Source organism: Chaetodon auriga, chromosome 1 (genome assembly GCF_051107435.1).
Source record: "Chaetodon auriga isolate fChaAug3 chromosome 1, fChaAug3.hap1, whole genome shotgun sequence".
NCBI classification, from domain to species: Eukaryota; Metazoa; Chordata; class Actinopteri; order Chaetodontiformes; family Chaetodontidae; genus Chaetodon; species Chaetodon auriga.
The window spans coordinates 12,583,496-12,604,490 of NC_135074.1; the positions used below are offsets into that span (position 1 = coordinate 12,583,496).

The 20,995-nt window shown below is 41.5% G+C and overlaps 2 protein-coding genes across 4 annotated transcripts in view; both read right to left on the minus strand.

Annotated features, from left to right (window-relative positions):
• trpm7 (transient receptor potential cation channel, subfamily M, member 7) overlaps positions 1–5,534 on the minus strand; it is a 35,573-nt gene extending 30,039 nt beyond the window's left edge. Inside the window, exon 1 of the mRNA XM_076757197.1 lies at positions 5,365–5,534. Within this exon, the coding sequence (XP_076613312.1) occupies positions 5,365–5,367 (3 nt within the window). The 5' untranslated portion in view covers positions 5,368–5,534. The remainder of the gene's footprint in view (positions 1–5,364) is intronic.
• A 1,311-nt stretch (positions 5,535–6,845) lies between these two features.
• Positions 6,846–17,895, minus strand: sppl2a (signal peptide peptidase like 2A). Of its 3 annotated transcripts, XM_076757259.1 has the most exons (17): positions 17,668–17,895; positions 16,638–16,748; positions 15,987–16,169; positions 15,491–15,580; positions 15,237–15,370; positions 14,669–14,823; positions 14,466–14,562; positions 14,020–14,121; positions 13,535–13,616; positions 13,146–13,220; positions 12,737–12,793; positions 12,088–12,141; positions 10,859–10,958; positions 10,646–10,726; positions 9,880–10,040; positions 8,059–8,092; positions 6,846–7,367 (listed from the first exon to the last, which is right to left on the minus strand). In XM_076757259.1, exons 1-17 carry the CDS (start codon positions 17,719–17,721, stop codon positions 7,327–7,329), a joined length of 1,611 nt encoding a protein of 536 aa, XP_076613374.1. In that variant the 5' UTR covers positions 17,722–17,895; the 3' UTR covers positions 6,846–7,326. The 3 variants fall into 3 exon arrangements, with proteins under 3 accessions (XP_076613374.1, XP_076613545.1, XP_076613457.1); XM_076757430.1 differs by lacking the exon at positions 12,088–12,141; XM_076757342.1 differs by lacking the exon at positions 8,059–8,092.
• Positions 17,896–20,995: the final 3,100 nt, after the last annotated feature.

Sequence of the window (20,995 nt, forward strand, 5' to 3'; positions counted from 1 at the left end):
CCTCGCTCCCTCCCTCTTCCTCTCAGGCTTCTGTCTCTGAGCTCCAGGTTTTATGATTACACTGTTCCTGTAGGAAACATAATCCAGCACCTTTCTGTCTCTCTGGCTTCAGCAATGTAGGATGCTGTTAGTTTTGTTTCTGGGTGTGTGTGTGTGTGTGTGTGTGTGTGTGTGTGTGTGTGTGTGTGTGTGTGTGGTCATGTTAATCAACACCAACACGTTTGTGGGAGCGTATTGTCCGGGACACATGTCTGATCACACTGTCATCTCCCGACACACACACACGCACACACAGACACACACACGCTGAACTCAGAAACCTTGCGAGCTGAGCTCTTCCTTCCCCCTCCTTCTTTTTCCCAACAATGTAACCAGGCTGGCCGGTCAAGCCATCATTCCTCTGGCCCTGCCTGACGTAATGCAGCGAGAGATAACATCTGGCTTGGCAAAAGCTATTACCCATTAGAAAGAGTGGAGGATATGGGGTCAGCACTTTAGTGTGAGCTGCAGCCAAAGAGAAGAGTGGTTCACAGAAAGCCAACAGAGGGAACACAATTCATTTTTGCCATTTTATTTCTTTCCCCTTGTTTACTTTGAGAAATTGCAATCAGAGCGTACTGGCTGCTATGCAGCTTATAGGAGTTCCCCATTCTTTGTAATGGAGGATAGAAATAAGCTTTGGGTCGGAAGAGATAAGGTTCAGATTTACGGGGAAAATCCAAATTAAATGGAGCAGCAAATTTGTCCAACTGCCTCACCTTCCTCACACAGACCGATTATTATGGACTGCTGGAAGAATTTCAATGGAGCCGCTGGTATATATGGTGATAGTTACACAATAAGCATGGAGGGAGAACTGGGGCATCGTCCACAGCACGCTGAGCTGAGGCTCCTGTCAGGAGTTTTCCCACGCCATTCCTCACCACTCACTGTTCCTCTTTGCATTAAGTCACGTCACAGAGGAGCTGAAGGTCTGAATCTACAGACACACACCGCACGTTTTGGAATTGCAATGATTTCGAGCTGGAATCAATTACGCGATCGACAGAAAAGTAATCGGCAACAATTAATCATATAGTTGTTTTTTCATGTAAAAATGTCAAAAATCCATTTTGTTAAGACGGAAATGTCTGCAAGTTTCTTTGTTTTATGACCGCAAACAGAATATCTTTGGGGTTTAGACTGTTGTTCAGACAAAAGAGGACGTCACCTCAGGTTTTAGGAAATGGTGATGGAAGTTTTTTTCATTTTTTTCTGACATTTTATAAACCAAACAATTAATCAAGACGGTAATCTGCAAATAACTGACAGTCAGTTACAGCCCTACAATCAACGACGTAGAAAAACAAGGAGTGCTGCTGTCAGGGCTGCGTTCAGGTCTTTTGGGGGAAGACCAAGTCAAATCTTAAGAAATTTGACACCAGTCCAAAGCCAAGTTGTTCTTCTGCCGGAGCAGGTCTTAAGTCAAGAAAAGCGAAACCAATGCAGAAGTGCCTTAAACCTGCAAAGTGGCTCTACTTCTCATTTAATTTGTTCAGTAAACATTTTCCTACTTGAACTGGGTTACTTCAAAGAACTGCTTTCTCTCATCAGGAGTGTGGGGAGTGGCTGGACTGACAAGCCACTAGCACGGTGTGTCCTCGCGTTGTCGGCCAGATCCAATCAGGATACAGGTACAGCAATGCATATCCTCCTACGATCACCTCTGGCTCCAATAAACCAAGATGGCGACTGACATAATGCCAAATTCGAGGATTCGGAAATGCAGTCCAAAAACCAACAGGTGGCGTCTTGAAGGAAGGTCAGGAGAGCTCAGGACTAAATGTCTCGAGGTGGTCCCACGTGTCTAACTGTGAGGACACAATACATCTCACAGCAGACGATTCCACGACAGATCTCAAGTCCTGATTTCAGTGACCTCAGTGTGGCTCATATCCAAGTCTCAAGTTTACAGCTCTGGCCAGTACTCCCTGTAAAATGTCTGTGTTAAACTCTTGGTATGATATATTGTGCTACTAACGCTGCCATGCCTTTGATAAGGACAAAGCAGGATGAAAATAGGCCTTTATATTGGCTTCATTAAAAGAGATTAGAATCACACACTGTGAGACTTTTTAACACGGACAGGTCTTATCAATTGGCAATCCTTTCCACATCTTACAGTAATTGTTCAGAGTTCTCGGCCTATAAAAGAATGTTAAATGGCGGGAAAGAGTTCATTATAGTCTTCAGATAAGATCCCCGGAAGGCTGAACACAGAAGTAAAGTCAGTTCATGCAGTCATGAGACCAAAGTGTGACAGCTCTCCAGCTCTCACACTTGTGCCCCCTGGACACAGCTCTGACAGACATAGCATGGGCCGACACCACGCTGGCATGCCACCCTGAGTCCTACCCCCGAGCAGCTGAGTAACCCAGAAACGTAAAGCATGTGATGGCTATTTTTCTCAACATCTGGTGCTTGTGGTTAATGTGAGCTTATGAAAATCGTGGTTAACCCAGTCTAAGGATAGGAGATAGGGGATAGGAGATAGGAGATAGGAGACAGTGCTTCTAAACCTTTCTGCTTAAATAACTAAGAGGGACTACTAGAAAAGCGTGAAGAGACATGTCTCTCTTTGCACAAATCATACAATAAACGAGGCTGGTACTCCCTCTGGTACTCTTTGGGTCGTACACAGTGCACGCAAGTCAGCTGCACGCTTGACTAGGAGCTGCAGGACTGCAGAGTGAGGGGAGGCAGTGTGGGGACAACGACGACAGGGGAGCGCTCCATTCAGAAAATCAACAAACAGACTGCGACCACTTTGGGTTTTTCAGTAAAACCCAGTCGAGGGCCGCTGCAAAAACTTTATCACTCATCTTCAAATGTGTGTGTGTGCGTGTGTGTGTGTGGTGCAAATGAATTGGAGTATGAGATAACAGAGCTCTGAGAGCCACAGTCACTCCGCAGGCTAAAACATGCACGCATACACACACACACACACACACACACACACACACACACACACACAGACTAGTAGTGCTGGAGTCTATTCTGGAGCACAACAAAGTGATGCAAGACATTTTCTACCAGCTCCCAGAACACTAAAGCCTGAACTGATGACCAGTTAAACCATCTGCAATTACATAAGAGAGTGTGATAATAAAGCTCTATTAGCCATTGGAGACACAGATAAAATCATGCTGACTACACTGATGAAGCAGCAATTAGTTGATCAGGCTGCTATCAGACTCATCAGAGCAGCAGAGGCACAGGAGTGTCCCTCATCCACTGTTGAGCTGCAACATGTGACCGGCTCAAGCCGGCGCTTTGGGAAATAAGACGTTCTGCACTGAGGCAAAAAGCACCGGCTGCTCTGACGTCTCAGCAAATAACACACTGTGGAGGAGATATATATATATATATATCTATCAGGACTGTAACGTTAGATTAGATATACTAGATCATCTGAGATTTGGGTAATTATATTTTCCCCGACTTACAAGCCACAGTACTTAAATGAATCCATCTACTGAATCTATCTAACTGTTTGATTTGAGCTACAACCCAAAAAAGATGCTGTGTAAAATATAAATAAAACAATGAAAACAGCAAAAAGACAATGTATTTTATGTTTTACCTCACTGACTTCATTGAATTTGTAAATATGCGCTTATTCTGAAGCTGATGAGGCAACACGTGACAAACAAGTTGGGTCAGGAGCAACTAAAGACTGAAACATGTGGAACGCTCCAAAAACACCTGTTTGGAACATTCCACAGGTAAACAGGTTGATTGGTAACAGCTGATAGTATCATGATTGGGTATGAAAGGGGCATCCTGGAAAGGCTCAGTCGTCCAGCGAGGATGTAGCGAGGTTCACCACTTTGTGAACACATGACTGGATAAAGGAGATTACTACATGAGTTCAGGAACACTTCGTAAAACTGCTGTCGATAACGCTCTTGTGCTGCATTCTGTTTTTATTTACATTTTACAGTTTCACACAGCATCCCAATCTTTTGGTACTGGGGCTGTAAATGAAGAACAAATGTGTGTCGCTGCTTGGCCGTCCCATCCACATTACGAATTACTTCTTTTTACAAGTCTGTTTCTAAGTATATATGGCAATATATCTGCTTTTAATACCTCTGGGTGTAACACGGCACTGTGGGCAAATCAATGAGCAGGACTGATCGATCGCAATGGTATGATTTTTGCATCAATGCGACCTTTATCTATCAGGTCTTTAAGTTACTGGAATAACCCAAATCAGACATTCCCATCTGCTTTGACTTCAGATCCAATATATCACTGTGATGATAGAAAATGACATGTGCTCTCATAGAGGATTTTATCCGTGCGCTCCACTCCTGAACCACCATCACAGAGTATAATCTGAGCGCTGAGTGTGTTCAGTATGATCCAGCGGACCAACAACACCGTGTGGTTAAATCTGACTCACAGCTTTGGCTACAAGGCATCTTCTCTTTCCATCCACCCTGAACTCCTCAGCCTGCTGCTCCAGAGGGAGAGCACGAGACAGGAAATTCTTGGGAAAAGAGGAGGCCGTGCTTGACACGAAGAGGAAGAGGAGAAATTACAACTTCCAAATGTTGACACAAGTCTTCGGCAATGAGAGCAGCAGGCCTAAAACATTTAACTCATACCAAATAGCACGCAGGCATGAGTGGGCGCACAGCGCTCCGACACACGTCTGAGACTATAAATGCACCATTTCAACATCACTTTGCTCGACGCTGGCGGGATAAAAGAGGCTCAGTTTAAACGGACTTGGCAGCCATTCAAGGTGGCATTGACTTGTTACTGCCAATGACAGTGTGTCTTGTCCGACATCTGAGACAGCTGGCACAAATGTGTCTTAAACAAGTGCCGGCTGCTCTGAATCGCAGTCTTTTGTGTGTTCACTATCTGGAGGACAGTCTAATGAGGAGACGCTCTGACTGCTGCCTTGTGGAAAAGAAACCGCGGCTAACATCAGCCAGCTACCGCAGCTGGCGTAGCTAGTTAGCTTCGGTTCAGTACCTAGCATTTAGCGCTAGCGAGCTAGCTATTTAGCCTGCTAACGTTACGCCCGTGCGTGATTTTGGGCTTTTCTTGCTAGACAGTGTGTCACCGTATACTCTTTGCTTATCACGCCCGAGTTACTGTGTTTTAGCGGTGTAGCAAGACAGTCAGCAAACACAGCAAAAAGCCACCTGGATCACGGCTAGGCGCCTGACAGGCAGGCAGACAGGCAGCATGCATGGGGGGGACCTGCCACTCAAAACCCCCGATCAGTCACGACGATCCTCAGCGCCAATTTGACCAGACTAAAAAACGCGGAGGAAACGAGCCGACAGCTCAGCGAGGATCACATACCATTCTCTTCACCGTTGAGACTCAGGAAGAGCTGTGTCGTGGCTTTTATCCATCTATCGGCGGTGCTCTCGGTTAGCCTTGAAAGGAAAGCCCGGTGGACGCTGGAGAGATCCGCTTCGGCTGCACCTCCAGCGGAAGGTTGCTTTTTCATAATTGTGCGACTCCGAACTGACGCTGCGTGACGAGCCGGCTGACTCAGCCCGGACACTGTCACATGGCCGAGGCGGAGCCAGCGGCCACATGTGCGCTTTGTTTTACTTCCTAATAAATACAAACAGCCAGAAAAAAGGCCCATTATTTGGACTTCCCTCTTTCTGTCTCACTTATTTAGCCTGGCTGACTGGTTGAATGCTGAGGGACCCGCGATGAGCTATGAGATGCTCTGAAAGAACAAACCAAAATCCATTTACTACACATCAACTTTTCCCTGCAGACTAACTTGACCTTCAGTAAAAACACTATTTATTAATGATCTATCAGCATGTAGAACAGCAGAGTTGATGTTAGACGTGAGAAACCCTTCAGCGTTTTGTTCAACAGCATTTCTGTTTCATTACCAAAAGAGATAATAACAGTTTGTTTGCTTTTTAACCTGGCATCCAAAATGTGTTATTTAAAGCTTCTGACTGGTCTATAAAGCATTAGTAAATTATTCATTAACCATCCACAAAGCCACACTAAGCGCACCGTATTAGAAAGTGGTGGCCTGTGGGGCTTTTTCTTCAGATCTGTAGATATTAAGTCAACTGATATCAACACTCGTGTCACAAGGAGAACAACATCTTTACACAGTATTTCATCGCTGCCAGTTGAGCCTTTTATGTTTATTCTTAAAAATAAATCAAACCCTTTTCAGAATAACACAGCATGCAATTATAATGTAACTTTCAGAGTCCTGAGCTGAAATCACATAAATGGGATGAATGATTCAACATTTGGACATACAAGAACAGCGTGCTCATCATAAACCCACTGAGTCCTTTGTGTCAAATACTATGTATGAATCTGATGACTGTGATGATGATTTTTATGAGTACTGGATGGGTTGTGTTCATACCAGGCTGCTCCTCTTCAGTAAAGTTTTCTATTATTGTACATTAAACATGACATTTAAAAACAAAAAAAAAAGGGGGGTGGGGGTGCATGAATACAGATTTGATGCCCTTCATTAACACTGAACCAGCTGTCAAATCCTCTTCACAATGGAAGCTTCCTTTATTGCAGAATTAATATTAAGAACTTATTGATGAATGCTTGGTGCCGTCTGGCCCCTCGCTATCTCACACATTAAATCTCTGGAAGTCCTTTTAAAAAACAGCTTGTGTTTCCTCTCATGCATTTAAAAATAGCCGTATGTTTTCTCCCCAACAGATCAAGCCACTGCGTCTCCAGAGATGTGCAATTTATCTACAGGAGGATTAGGCTGACTTAAATATCTGTATGGAAGCTTCAACAAGGCAAGAAACACACACTCAAGAACATTAAATACAAGTTGTTCATTTTAATATAAGGCAATGAAAGAAATCACATCATACAAACAGGTAACACAGAAACCCCAACACAGTTATCAAAAATGTACCAATATTGTGGCTACAAGTAATTTAAATCCCAACCCTCAACCCTGATGAAACAACTGCCAAGCTAAACATTATAAAGTGCTTTCTCATTTTGATGTATGCAATCATCACCAAGGCAAAGTCATTACAATTTTCTGAACAAGAACCTAACAGAACTTTCAGGCACTAAACAAGCTTTTCACTTAAAACGTTTCTCTTCCACCCTACAAATATTTAACAGCCTTCTAACCATCAATCACAGCAGTCAAATTAACCCATGCTGTTCCATACTGAATCTGTTGATGAATAAAACATGTTCCCTTGCTTTGCAAATGTAATATTAAAAGGTAAAAAAAAAAAAAAAGAAAAAACATCCATCAGTTGGGTCTATTCACAACACTGCAAGTCAGCATTTTTCTCCTTCTATGGAGCAGTCAGTTCTTCCCTCTGAAGAAGAGAAGAGACAAAAAGTTAGAAACTCTTCGATGTTTTGGTTCACCAAATAGCAATGCTAGACAAATGCGGACTGAATGTACGCAACGGCAGGCAAGCGGTACGTTCAACAAATACAAAAAACACAGAGATAACACATCCCAAAATCCATGCCACAGCTCTCACAGATAAACTGCAAGCAACAACATGCAGAGGGCAACATGGACATGTTGGTGACTGCATGAAGGATGGAGTGAAACGAGTGGCCCTCGTTGGTTGGAAAAGATGGACGGGTGGAGAAAGGGAGTGACAAAACAAACTGCAGAAATAAAGAGATGAAGTTAATGCTATTCCAGGGCCATGGCTTTAACACAAGGGCACTTTGGAGTGTGTCTGAGAAGCTCCTCTGACAAACACAAAAGAAGATTATTTTCAATCAACTAGAGACACCTAGTGGTCAGTTAATGCAAAACACTGTGCCGTCAACGCACAGGTTCTTCAATTCTACATGTTTTAAAAAGGTGTGACATCTGTTGCGTCTTTGAATATCACACTGACGCTGGACATCAGTGGTTAAAATGCCACAGGAAAAATAAAGAAAAGGGGACAAAAAGAAGCTGGTAAGAAAAGATCAGGCACTGCAGTAAGCAACACTGTAAAATGGAAGGAGATGCAGGGGTGGGGTCTGGACTGGAGAGAAGCACACCTGGCAGCAAAGGTTCCCTGGAGGAGTCCAAGACCTGGTGAAGATGAAGCCATGTTAGAATTATATCTCTTTACTCCTGCTTCTTTTTGTTTTTTCAGTTTCACATACACACACAAGGCTATTCACAATTCAATACACACCCAAGTTAATGCTGAACCTCAGGGTGAGAAATGTGAGGAACATAAAGGTGTTTTTGCAGGATTTCACTACAAACTGTGTCAATCTCTAATTTAATGCAGACCATTTTTCAAATCATCCCACATGTATTCGGTCCCATGGTGCCTCTGATTCAGTTCGTGCCAGCTGGGTATGTAAACTTACAGAGCCTTGGGGAAAAAAACAGAAACACCAGCATCCGGTGAAGTGTGCTCAAACCATGAAACCAGATGACATGCAGCTACAATTAGGTGACTTTGACAAGTCCACTGTGATGTTATTAGTGTCACAGGAAATTTCAAGTCACAGCAAGTTAATTTTCATACTGCACGAGCAATAACTGTCATCAGTGGTTGGCTGGACCATATGAAAGCAGCCTTAAAGCTTCCAGAATGGTTTGGAAAATGGGCAAAAGTAACATGTTTGTAGTGAACACGCTCAAACACTAAAACTGCTGCTGTGGTCCTGAAAGACGGACAATTTACTGTTCAAGTTTATCTGCTCTGTTTAGTTGGTTTGGCAAGTACATTTATGATGCATAACTGTTGGAATACAATTCAAAAGCTGACTGTAAATGACTGTTCTCTAGCATATTTGATTAACTTTGATGTCTTTGTGGTTGTTTTTCATAATTCCATGTTTGTTTGCATATTATGTATACTTGTATTTATCCACATATGTTTATGTACTGTACGCATATTTGCTGTTTGCTCTTTAGTGTGTCACAGAAAGCACAGTATACAGGAACAGTCAGTCAACATAATACAAGTGGGCAACTCATGTTAGATTTCTCAGGTTTAAAGCTTTGATATATAAAGGAACCTCAGTTACATTCAAGCTCTTGCCAAATGAGTTCACATAATACTGATAAGCAACAGTAGAAATGCAGTTGGGTACAGCAACTATTAGCATGGTGGAGCCTTGGTGTCGCAAGCATGTTGACAGTGTTTGTGTAATTACTCTCACTGCCAGAAGGGGGGGACAAAAGCTCTGCAGCAGGTTTAAGAATGCACTGATAGCATGGTTATTGCACTTCACTGCGTAATAACAGCGCGGTGATGCTGTAGTGCTTACTCAGCACGTTTCGCTGCAGAGAGTTAAGTGATGTAAAGTGAAGATCAGATAGAAGGTTAGGAGGCCTAAGCAACAGGGTTAGTAATAAAAGTCAGAGTTTCCTCGAGATCAATTAAAAATACTAAAAATATCTGACTTGTGCTGTGGACAACGCAACACATAAAAGACAGAAGCAAGATTTCAACTTAAACAGATACAAAAACTCAGTCACAGGGAGGACAGAGGAACAGGGAGAGACGCCTTGAATAACATCCCTTGAGGCTGTCATTCAATACATGGACCAAGTTCTTTACAGGAGTCTCAGGTGGTCTGGTGTGACTGGCTTCCTCTCAGTTTACATGCCTGACAAGACAGCTGCTTGGCAAACTGGAAATGATGCTATGGAGCTGCAGCTGCCCTAACCCTAACAGTGAAGGTTGTTTCTGTTTTCAAACCAACTGCAAATCAATCAATCAACTTGTCACTCATGCAAGACGCATAAAATGCACTGACAACTGTTTGAAAGCACAGAGGAAGTAAAAACACATTCATTAAAGACCACTACTGAGTCCAACCTGTTTAGAAACACTTTGAATTTTCGGGTCCTCTCACCTCATAGGTAGTTCCTGCCCAGAACTGCCTCATCTCTCCCCTGCATCCAGCCACCACGGCGGAGGTTATCAGGGTGAAGGGCACCAGGTAGAGTAGGGCAGGCTGTCCCATCCCCGACAGCAGCATCACAGCAAACGTCATTATCATTCCCAGCAGATAGGCTGCAAGAAACGAGAGAGACGGACAAATTCAAACATAGAGGGAGAGAGACAAAGTACACCTGAAACTTGCACCAAAAACAGATACGACTGGAATTTGAATCCAGTTAAAGTCAGTAAACTGCATAATTTGGCAAAAAGAAAAGACCAGAGATACTTAGTGGTTAGCAAAACCAATGTCAGCATTTCATGAAGCAGAAGTATTAAAAAGATGTTGGCAAAAGATCATGTGACACACAAGATCACACAACTAAATATTTCCAGTGTACAGGGAAGTGTTATGAAACGCATTATAAAAAGGCAAGGACATCAGCTAGAAGAGTGTGTGCTGCAAAAAGCAGAAAAGCTACTATTGATAGAGGCAACATACGAAAACTATTGTACATATGCAGCATGAAATGTGCAGTATTTTAAAACATGAACAAAAGAAATGGCAACATACTGTGCACTTATTCTTAGTGTCAACAATACTATAAAACTAAAGGGAAGAAAAAATCCTTTTTCCAAAGACGAAAGTCAAATGACTCTAAACAATGTATCATATTTCGATGTGGTCATGCAAAGTTACACCATTTGAACAACAAAGCTGTAGCTGAACTGTGACATACCTATGCAGCAGCTGACAAAGTAGATCTTCCTGCTGCTGTTGATCCAAACATCAAACCTGCTGCAATAGGCAACCAGAAGACCTGTTGGATCAGTGAACAGGATGAGGATGAGGGTTACACATGCCACCACATACGTTTGCCGTTATTTACTCGTTCTTAGCTCAGAAACAGTGCCTCCATTAAAACAATGACAGTGACACTTAGACACCTCACCTGGAACAATGATGTCTCCATAACCCAGAATGGAGAACTGCATTCCACACAGGTTCTGAGCCCAAGCTGAGAACCGTGGCACACGCATCACCACTGGCAGCTGAGAAAAGAAAACACTTTAGAGCTTAAAATGACACATGTGACAGCAGAATTGTCATGTATGCAGCCAAACACAGTGAGCTGTACTGCAGTGTAACACTGACTCTTCACTGCATATTCATTTCTCTGTAGCAGACATATGGGTGTACATTGCTTTAGAATATTTCACTGTATTTTCTAATAGCCATCTCTGCTACACACTAGCTTGAAGTGTGCTTGCTGTCATTTTTTAACCACAGGTGTTTGAATCTGAATGTTGTTTGAGACTGTAACATCAAACTGCTGTTTCCACAAATGGTCACAAACACTATGCGCACGTTCACACAATGCATTGCTGAACACAGTTTTGTACATCAGTGTGTGCTCAGTATAATTTCCCAGACACAAGAACATAAGCTCTGCTGCAGGAGGAATCCTGGGAAAACCACTGCAATGGCTTAACATTCCCTACCGAATCCTCTGGGCACCTCTAACTGCAGAGGAAAAAAATGACAGTATTCATGCGAAAGCCATGTTTTCCTGGAATGAAATCTAAATATAAAAACCTCTCTATTAAAAAAAAACCCTGAAGGCCAAATCAATTTTACAATGAGGCAACAGAAGACAAACTTCTGCCCATTAACTGATTCAGCTGGAGCAGAACTGCTTTGCTCAAAATACAGATCAAGTGACTGGTGAGCACATGCCACCTGACAATCATGTGAGAGTCAACATGTGTGTCTCTCCCTTGCTTCACATTTCACTTCAGTGAAAGGGGTCGGGAAAAGCATGAGGCGGCTAACAGTCATAGATAAAAAATACATATATTAAAAAACATGAACACGATGGGCAGCAAAAATATGTGTGGATACACACAATTAGTTCATTGCATTAACACACACACACATACTGTATATGAATATAATTTTAGTTCAAAGAACGCATTTTAATCATCACTAAATGAAGTTGTTTTTTTTTCCATCTCAACAGCCTAATATAAAACTTTGCCCTTCATCTTTTTTCCTTACGTATTTATCTGACAGAAGTAAAACAGTGGGATTATGCTCAGGAGACCAAACCTAACACCTTCCCATGCACATCAGGATGTAGCACTGAAAAATGGAGTGGATGGGTAACAAATCAAGCCTTACTTTCTCAGAGGGAGTCTGGGGTTCAGCGGGGACCTCCACCATGTTACCTTGCGTCTACGACAGAGCCCACCCAACCCCAGCGCACAGTTAGTCAATCAGTCAGTCTGTCATTCCCCTAAGGGCATCAACAGCAAGCAGTGCAGCTCAGCCAGGATGTTAATAAAGCCAGGAAAAACTTGTCGGGGAATTCCACCAAGCTTGGCTTTTAGCTTGTCGCTCAGGACTTAGGTGATAAAGTTCCTGCACTCACAAAAACTGCTGCACGCTGCTTTTCCTGAACACAAATTGACTCCACCAATACATTCATTAACAGAATGGTGTTTCTGTTTCAGTCTTCACTTTTCTCATAATGTAAACAATTTTCTTGAGCTATACACACAGAAAAGCAATCATAGAGTAGGATAAAATGTCTGAATTGATCCAAAGAAAATGTTTTTTAAAGTGGTGTTCCTCAGATATAAAAGCATTCATTTATTTCTGTCATAATTCTAGATATCAAAATTTCAATTATTCAAATCTTAATATTCCTAAAAAAAACAGTAAAAAGAATTATTTGGAATTGACATTTTAGGAAATATTTGAAAAATGCCTCCAAAGAAAATTTGGTGGAGTTCCCCTTCAAAGCAGGATGAAGAGCAGAGGGACTTACTTTCTCTCCAGATGCATCTGGGCCCAACGCAACCTGCACCATGATGCTAACTCCATTCTGTTGACAGAGAAAGAGATACCAAGCATTCATATTATGTTACTTGTCCATTTGTAAACCCCCCACACATCACACTGCAACACCAGAGCTGTAAAAACACCTCCTTTTCCAGTGATATTAGATAACTGTAACTGTATGTGTGGTTCCCTTTACAAATCACCACTTGTTCTCTTAAATTAAACTTTTGTGCATCAGTGAAATATGATTACTGAATGCCAAAACAACTTCAACTTTGGGGCAACAAAGGGTTGACCATAAAAGCAGGAAATACTGAAATCAGTAGCAGTTAAGCATGTGGACAAACCTCCCACTCCAGCCCTCAGAAAAACAAAATAAATACTTATACTCGTACCTTTGTGAAGAAAGGAGTGATGAAAACGAAGAAGACATCATATACAAGGAGGAGGCTCAGTAGAATCACACAGATCTATGAGATTATGGGAAAAATTCACTATGATCAAATTGATAAAAAATATATATATTTGAATACTGTTAGCAAATAACAAATAAAATAACAAAACAACAACAAAAAATAAAATAACAAGATTTGGGACACAGTGCATGACATACTAATGGCAGAGGATACATATATATATATATATATATATAGTACATACTTATATACATAAAATAAAATAAATATAATGACAGTGCAAGTACTTTTTATACCTGAGAAAGTACAAAAGAAGCCTAGATGGCAGCAAGTGTGATTCTCAGATGAGACCTGCTGTTAAGATGTACCTTGAAGTTGGACAGTGAGATGGTCTTCATGAAGTTGAGGCAGAAAGCAATACCAAGGAGGTCCTGCAAAATCCAGATCCATCTACAGGGACACAAGAAGCTCTTTTGGCATGTGTTTCTAACTTTAATAAGAACAGTCTGGCTCCACTTAAGGAGATCGCACAGAAAGGAAACACATCGAGTTACACAGTTAAGGAATATCAATCATGACACAAAACCTACAGTAACATGAATGAATGCAAATTGATTTTCCAGTCACATTTTTTGATATGAATGCAGGTCCACACATTTCATCAGTATTCAGTAGCTTTAGAGCCATTTAAAGATTTGTTTGTCATTCTCATCACCAAGGGACTTTAAATGTTCACCATATAATTTAACCAAGAAACACTTCCTGCTTCATGTTGCGGCAGCCACTTCTGGGAGTGACACAGACAGAAGGATTATGGTTGTGTGTTTTGCGTGCATGTGACCTCTTACAGTACCTGTCTTCATTCCTGTAGACTCCCCAGATCACAGCAATGCTAATGCACACAGCAGCCAGAATGAGAGACCTCACTGAGAAGTTCCAGTTTCGGACAGAGAAGCTAGAAAAAGGCACAGACAATCAAATAAACAAAGGCTTTCAGCAGTTGAGGCTGGTGTGTCAGGATGTGATTCACAGACAGACATGTTAGAAGAAGGAAGTAAGACACTCAGTTTCACATCTGCCCACCATGACCACAACGTCTATCTTGTTTAGATGGGAAAAAGGACCCTATATTTATGGAGCAACCAGGACAAGAACTTACAAAATTCACACATATTCACCTGTGCTTGCCTGTTCATGAGGTAGGATTGATATACATCTGTTTTGTTTGTATTTACCCAGTGCTAGCAGAATATGTGGGTGTAGCTGTGTGTACATGTTTTTGAAGAGTGATGCTCATACCGCAAAGTTCCACAACCAATTTTTTCCATCACTGCATCTAGACAGCTGAACAGTGCAGAGGCAGATGCCAGGCAGAATATAGCAATAATGATGTAAACTAGGTGGAAAAAAAAAAAAAAAAAAAAACACAGATTACATCAACAAAACATCAGATATTATTACTCCTTCAGAGCAGCCAAGGGCTGTTTTTTTTTCCAACTCACCAAGGATGTTGTAGAAGAAGTACATGAGCACCAGCATCCCACACATCAGGGCGACGAAGAAAACCACTTTGAGAGGAGAGTACAGGAAAAGCTCTCCGCTGTCTGCTTTGCGATCTCCCCCTCCTCCCTGCTCTGTACCACCATTCAACCGGTCCCTGCCACAAAGAAGAACATTTGAGTTTTTTGGTATGTATTTCAAGCTTAGTGTTTATCAAACTGGGGGATTTTGAGGAAAAATAAAAAATAAAAAAAGACCAGGCAGCATCAACTAGTACAGAGGGTGGACTTGAACAACTGAATGTAATCTGATAGGATAGCACTGCTATTAACAGCACTGCCACTACTCATAAATATGACCTTTGGGATGTATCCAGTATACTGCTGGATGACAATGCCAATGTGATCTAGAGCATGTTCAACACTTCACATTGATACTGTCTGGTTAATCAGATTGTTAATCATTGTTACTGCATACTAACCAAACTATATGTTGTTCTAATATTTGCTCTAGTTTGATTGTATCAAAATGTACATATACAGCTCTGTATGTACAGCTGCAATATATCACCTCTCACATTCCCCGCTCCAGTAGCCGCCCAAGACAATCGTGACAATGGCAATCAGTAGCATGACTGCAATGCTTGGATCAATCTTTGAGTGAGGTGGAGCATAAAGTTTCACCTGCATATCTTCACCAAACACCTGAGGACGCACACAAAGATTCAACATTGAATGAGTAACTTTGCATCCAGTTTGATTTTCTTAATCAAATCTATCTTTTACAAAAGGAGCGGTAACAGGAAGAAGTGAGGCCTGTCTGACCTGCTGTGCTTCCAGGAAGTCCCTGTACCTCATGAGCGCCAGAGGGATGTGCACTTTTGCATATTCAGACTCGTTGGCTGATGGAGTGATCTAAAGAGCCAATGAGTACAAAACAGATTTTAAGGAAAAAGTTTTATCTTGCTTTGGTGAGTCATTATTTGCATGGTATATAGTCAAACAAATATGTACAAGGTGCCACAGTGAATCAAACTTGATAACAAGAAACAAGAACATTCATTTTACATGGAAAATATCTATTAGATGGAAATCCCCACAACCATACCACTGGCAAGTCACTTCCTTCTTTCTGAATCACTTTTGCCTGCGCATGTTACATTTGCATATCTTGACACAAACATCATGATCAGATGCAGACGATGGGTCTCTATGAGAGTTAGGTAGCAATAAAAAAAATAATGAAATCTTAAGGAAAATGTCATATCACACACCTTTGTGCCACTACAACAAAAAAAAAAGATTGAAGTTAATGTCTTACCAATGTTCTGTTGCTGGCAATGAGCAAAGTTGTAGCTCCGAGGTTCTGAGCAACCAGAGCTTTTTGGCTGACATTACAGTCCCCTCCCATCACCACCAACGCTTTGCCCTTCACCACATCTGGACTGACCCCAGAGCCGTTACACAGTACAGTGGAGGTCATATTCACCAGTGGATACAGCACCTGGAAAAGTGAAGACAATCAGTGATTTAACAAGTAGGATAGAAGTAATATTTCCTGTTATTCTCCCATTATTACTTCAGGAAACACAGGAAAAGTCACACAACTGTGGCTGTTACAGTAAACACAACAGTGTTATTTCACGTAAAGGTCCTCATCATTACTTCTTAGCTGTAAATATTTCTGGTTACCACAGTAACCAGAGGGGTAAACCACCACCAGCTATCAGGTTGTAAATATAAGGTGTAGGGTGTACAATCACATTTTGATATTTAATGTTGTTTAACTTTATCTGCAGTTGTCTACACCACTGCACACTTTGGCAGCTAAACACTCATTGTCCATGTCTGTAAATATAAAAAGACACAAAATGGACTTAAGTCCTACAAAGTCAATAAAAGTCAGTAAATTTCCTGTCCTGATACTAATAAGCCACAAGAGAATAATGTATAAAAAAGTGAGAAAACTTACAGCAGTATCAAGGGTCTGTGACAGGGGGGTCCAGGAGTGATTGTGGACGATGCAGTACTCCGCATCTGTGTTTTCATTTGAAATGTGCAAGATCGCCTCTTGGCAGTTTATCTGTTGGGGAAGAAATGTTATTCAGTAAAGTTCCACACGAACTTAAAAGTGCTGAAGAAAATAGTTTGGCCAAAGGCGTGGACAGAAAGTAGTTGTAGTAGTTGTAGAGGGCCTGACATACGGCCAACATATGCTGCATCACAGTGGGCATGTATTTGGTACTTTGTATGTCAAAAAAACAAACAAACACACAAGCAACTTAACTCGCATATTAACAAATCAATGACAACAGACATGTTAAAAAAAAATAAAAAATCAGACTGAACTGAAGCTATCTTCAGCCGGCTTTTGTCGCCGCCAAGATAGTTAATTTCAAGTGGTGGCTGCTAATCAACCATTATAAACTTAACAGCGGCCACTAATAGGGAACTATGCAGTGATTGTAAAACATCTCAGCGGTCGATAATCTTTCCTCGGGCATGAAATAAAATACTTCTTGTTCGTGACGCAAGGGGTTGTCAGGGAAATCACCCTCGGCCAAACCTCAACATGTACTTATGTAAAAGTTACCTAGCAAGATTTGAAAGGTCTGTGCATGGGCTGCATTTTAATGTCAGTATGAAAAACCGGTCTCTATGTTACATAACGCCATCCCAATCGTATAATGAAGCATGAAAACTCATTTATTTAATCATTTTTTAAGCTTTAACCACACTAGCTGAGGCTACCTGACAAAGGTTAGAGCTAACGTTAAGGCTAACTTAGCTAACGTTAGCGGACAACGGTCTTTTCCCTGGTTATACTGGACAACCTCCATATAGATTAGCACAGTTAATAGACTACAGACTATGAATATGATTTAGACAGTTAACAGTGGTCACAGCTAACATTTTTTTTCGATGGCGAGCTCAGCTATCAGGCCCGTCAGTTGCTAACGCTCACACAGCCCACTTTCTGGTTTTATCACCCATCAACTTACCTGCGATGCCAAGAAAATGACCGACAAAATGAAGATTCTGATAGTTCTTTCCATCTTGGTAACATTCGTTTATGTACAGAGTCTGGAGGCATCAACATTAATTGACTTCTATGTGGCACGAAAACACTACAGTTCGTTAAGTTGCTCGTATCTTCATTGCTTTTGTTTAGCTCGTTGTCAGCGGCCGTCAGTTACTTCCTGTATCGACTCGTGACACGCTGACCCACTGCTTTCTGTTTCACCTCGCGGCGTCTCAATGGCGCTGTCGCGTGCATGGACTGACCGTGAATGAATTACAGCCACAAAGAAGTAAAAGAAGCAATGCCACAGTCTAAAACTGATGCATCACATCTAGCCATGCACTGAAAATGTAACAGTTAATTTTTTTTTTTTTAGCATAATGTGCTTAAAGTATCATAAACACATTAAGCTGAAAAAGAAGCATTTTTCACAGCACACATTTTCACATTATGATAGTTACAGGTGTTATCAACCTGCATCTTTTTTTTTTTTGCTCTTTCCTTCTCCTGTCATTGTCTTTCTTAGCTGTTATGTCTTTCTCGCTCTTCTTCATCCTCTATCTTTTTTTTGCTCCTCCTTCCTCTATCTTTCAATTTCCACACTTTCTCAGTCCATCTGTCCTGTCTCGCTCTCCTCCTTCCTCCTCTTTCTCTCTTTCTCTGCTGTCCAGTTTTTCCACATGGTGTCACTATAATATGTGTATGAAATACATAAGAAAACCAAATGCCAGAGGAATTTTTGGTCTCTATTCAAAGTGAAAGGTCTCTATTCCATTGGAACAATGAATCATTAATTGTGTGTTTTTGTAAAGTTTTTGTGACAGTGCCATATATATGTACATGTAAATCAGTTTATAAAAGACATGACATGCATTATTCAGCAGTCTTTCTAATATTCAGCACTATCAATTTACTGTGAAAATTTCAATGCATGACATATCAGTACTATCAGACCTTCATGATAAAGTACCTCTTGGCAATCTGAGCCTCCCCTCCATATTTTGTTCATTGTCCACAGTGCTGTGTTGTACAACCCTGTTGGGATGCTGTGTAAAACATAATCGAAACAGAATGTGATGATTTTTAAAACACTGAAACACCATATTTTATTGAAAATTGACAACATACCAAATGTTGAAACTGAGAAATTTCATTGTTTTTTTGAAAATTAAATCCTCATTTTAGAATCGATGCCAGCAACACATTATGGTACAGTGGCAACAAAAGAATGGAAAAGCTGTGAAATCCTCAGAGCTTAAAGCAGAGGGACCTGCATCTGTGATAGTATGGGGGTGCATTAATGCACATGGCACTTGGGTAATCTGCATGTTTGTGAAGGCCCATTAATGCTGAACCATATACACAGGTTTTGGAGCAACATGTGCTGCCAGGTAGACAACGTCTTTCTCAGGAAAGGCCTTGCTTACGTCAACAACACAATGCCAAACCACCTTCTGCACATGTTCCAACAGCATGACTCTGCAGTAAAAGAGTCCAGCTGCTGAACTGGCCTGCCCACAGCCCTGACCTGTCACACACTGAAAATGTTTGGTGCACTATGAAGTAAAACACAACAAAGGAGCCCCTGAACTGCTGAGCAGCTGAAATCGTACAGCGAGAATGGGAAAATGACAGCAGTTGGTCTCCTTACAGTGTTGTTAAAAGAAATGGTGATGCAACAGAGTGCTAAACATGACCCTGTGTTGCTGGCATCAAACTCTAAATGAGGAAATCATTTTCAACCACAGTGAAATTTCAACATTTGACATGCCGTGTTTGTGCTATTTTCAATTAAATGTGGTGTTTCAGTGTTTGCAAATCATCACATTCTGTTTCTATTTACATTTCACACAGTGTCCAAACGTCTTTGGAAATGGGGTTGTGCAATGCTCTGAATCCTATGATGCTCCTCAGTGCTATTGATGCAAGGTTTGCATCCATGTGAGGACAATTTTGCTGACAGACAGAGTGGTGTTGGAAAGAAAAAAAAAAAGTTCATCCAGATTATTAAGAATACACCAATTCAGAAGGAGGTGAAAATGAACCGAGCGTGCAAATCATCACAGTTTTGAATAATTTGAAATCATCCTGATTACCCGAGCCTGAGCCCTACTCAAGCCTCATGGAACAAGCTGGAAACAGCAACCATTAAACTGAATCCAAGCAAGGAGACAAGATGATACAGAGCAGGACATTACTGTTGATAGACCTGCCGCTTGACGACCAGCAGTAAAGAGGCTGTAATTCACTGTTCTGTGAAGCACGTTGCATTGTATTGCATCGTACCCCCCGGCCTGCTGTGCTTCCAGCAGGTGCCTGTATGTCAGGGAGCCAGAGGAAAATTGACCCACACTCTTTGAGTCACTGGCTGATCTAAATACAGTCGGTCAGACTTTTTAAAATTTTGGTCCAGCCCATATGATTTCTCTTGTTGCATGTTAGCGTCAGTGTTGGCAAAAACATTCCGCAGGACTAAAACTCTGATTCAATTTCTGCTGTGCATATTTGTGCACAGTTTCTAAGAGCACGAACAACTGTTATAGACAGGTTAACAATTACTTAATATATCTCTCTTTTTGTGACCAAACATATATGAAGCTTTGGTCACTGTTGCCATGGAGACTGTATGACCAGTGAGCTGTGTTACGGTGACTGAGTTCAGTTTACACCGCAGCCTGTCACCGCTGCAGGTGACTCGCGTGTTTGGCTATTTATAGGGCAGATTTGAACAACAGCATTATCAACCTCACCATGTCTTTTGGTTTCAAATGAGATCCTGAATGAATGGCAAAATATTCATGGTGATATCCAGGTAGCCTCTACACATTATCACCTGTTGACACAGGATGAACCTAAGGGTGCACAGCGACAGTGTCATTGTCTTGGTTTTATGTCCACAGTGCTGTTTAGTTTTGTAAATTGTACACAAAATCTACAGATACACTCCTGCATGTGAAAAAACACCTACATATCTTTCAGTCAATGAACCGGACTGAAGAGAATCTGTGACAGCGATGACCAGCTGTAGATGAAAACAACAAGCTGAAGGTGTGGGAGAAGTTTAGACTGGTCGAGTGATGCAGTAAACTGGACTCAAGACGACTGTCTAACCAAAGCAGCACGAGAAGTAGAATGTGAATATTTAAGAAAATAACCTACACCTTGTAGCCTGCATGTTTCATCTACAAAGCAATGATTAGGAAGGATCATAGGATCATCAAAGCTGTTCCACTTAACCCATAATAAATTCAAAACTGTCACCTGTGACACACTGAAAGCCTCTCCTTGCAGCCAATTAAAATAACAAA

What these genes read in the sequence shown, in the direction of transcription:
- sppl2a (XM_076757259.1), bottom strand. Translation starts at nt 17,721, where the DNA reads ATGGAAAGAACTATCAGAATCTTCATTTTGTCGGTCATTTTCTTGGCA. An exon ending in ACTTCCTGGAAGCACAGCAG is followed by an intron (nt 15,371 to 15,490) that starts GTCAGACAGGCC and finishes GTGCGTCCTCAG; the next exon opens with GTGTTTGGTGAAGATATGCA. An exon ending in CAGATGCATCTGGAGAGAAA is followed by an intron (nt 12,142 to 12,736) that starts GTAAGTCCCTCT and finishes GCTCTGTCGTAG; the next exon opens with ACGCAAGGTAACATGGTGGA.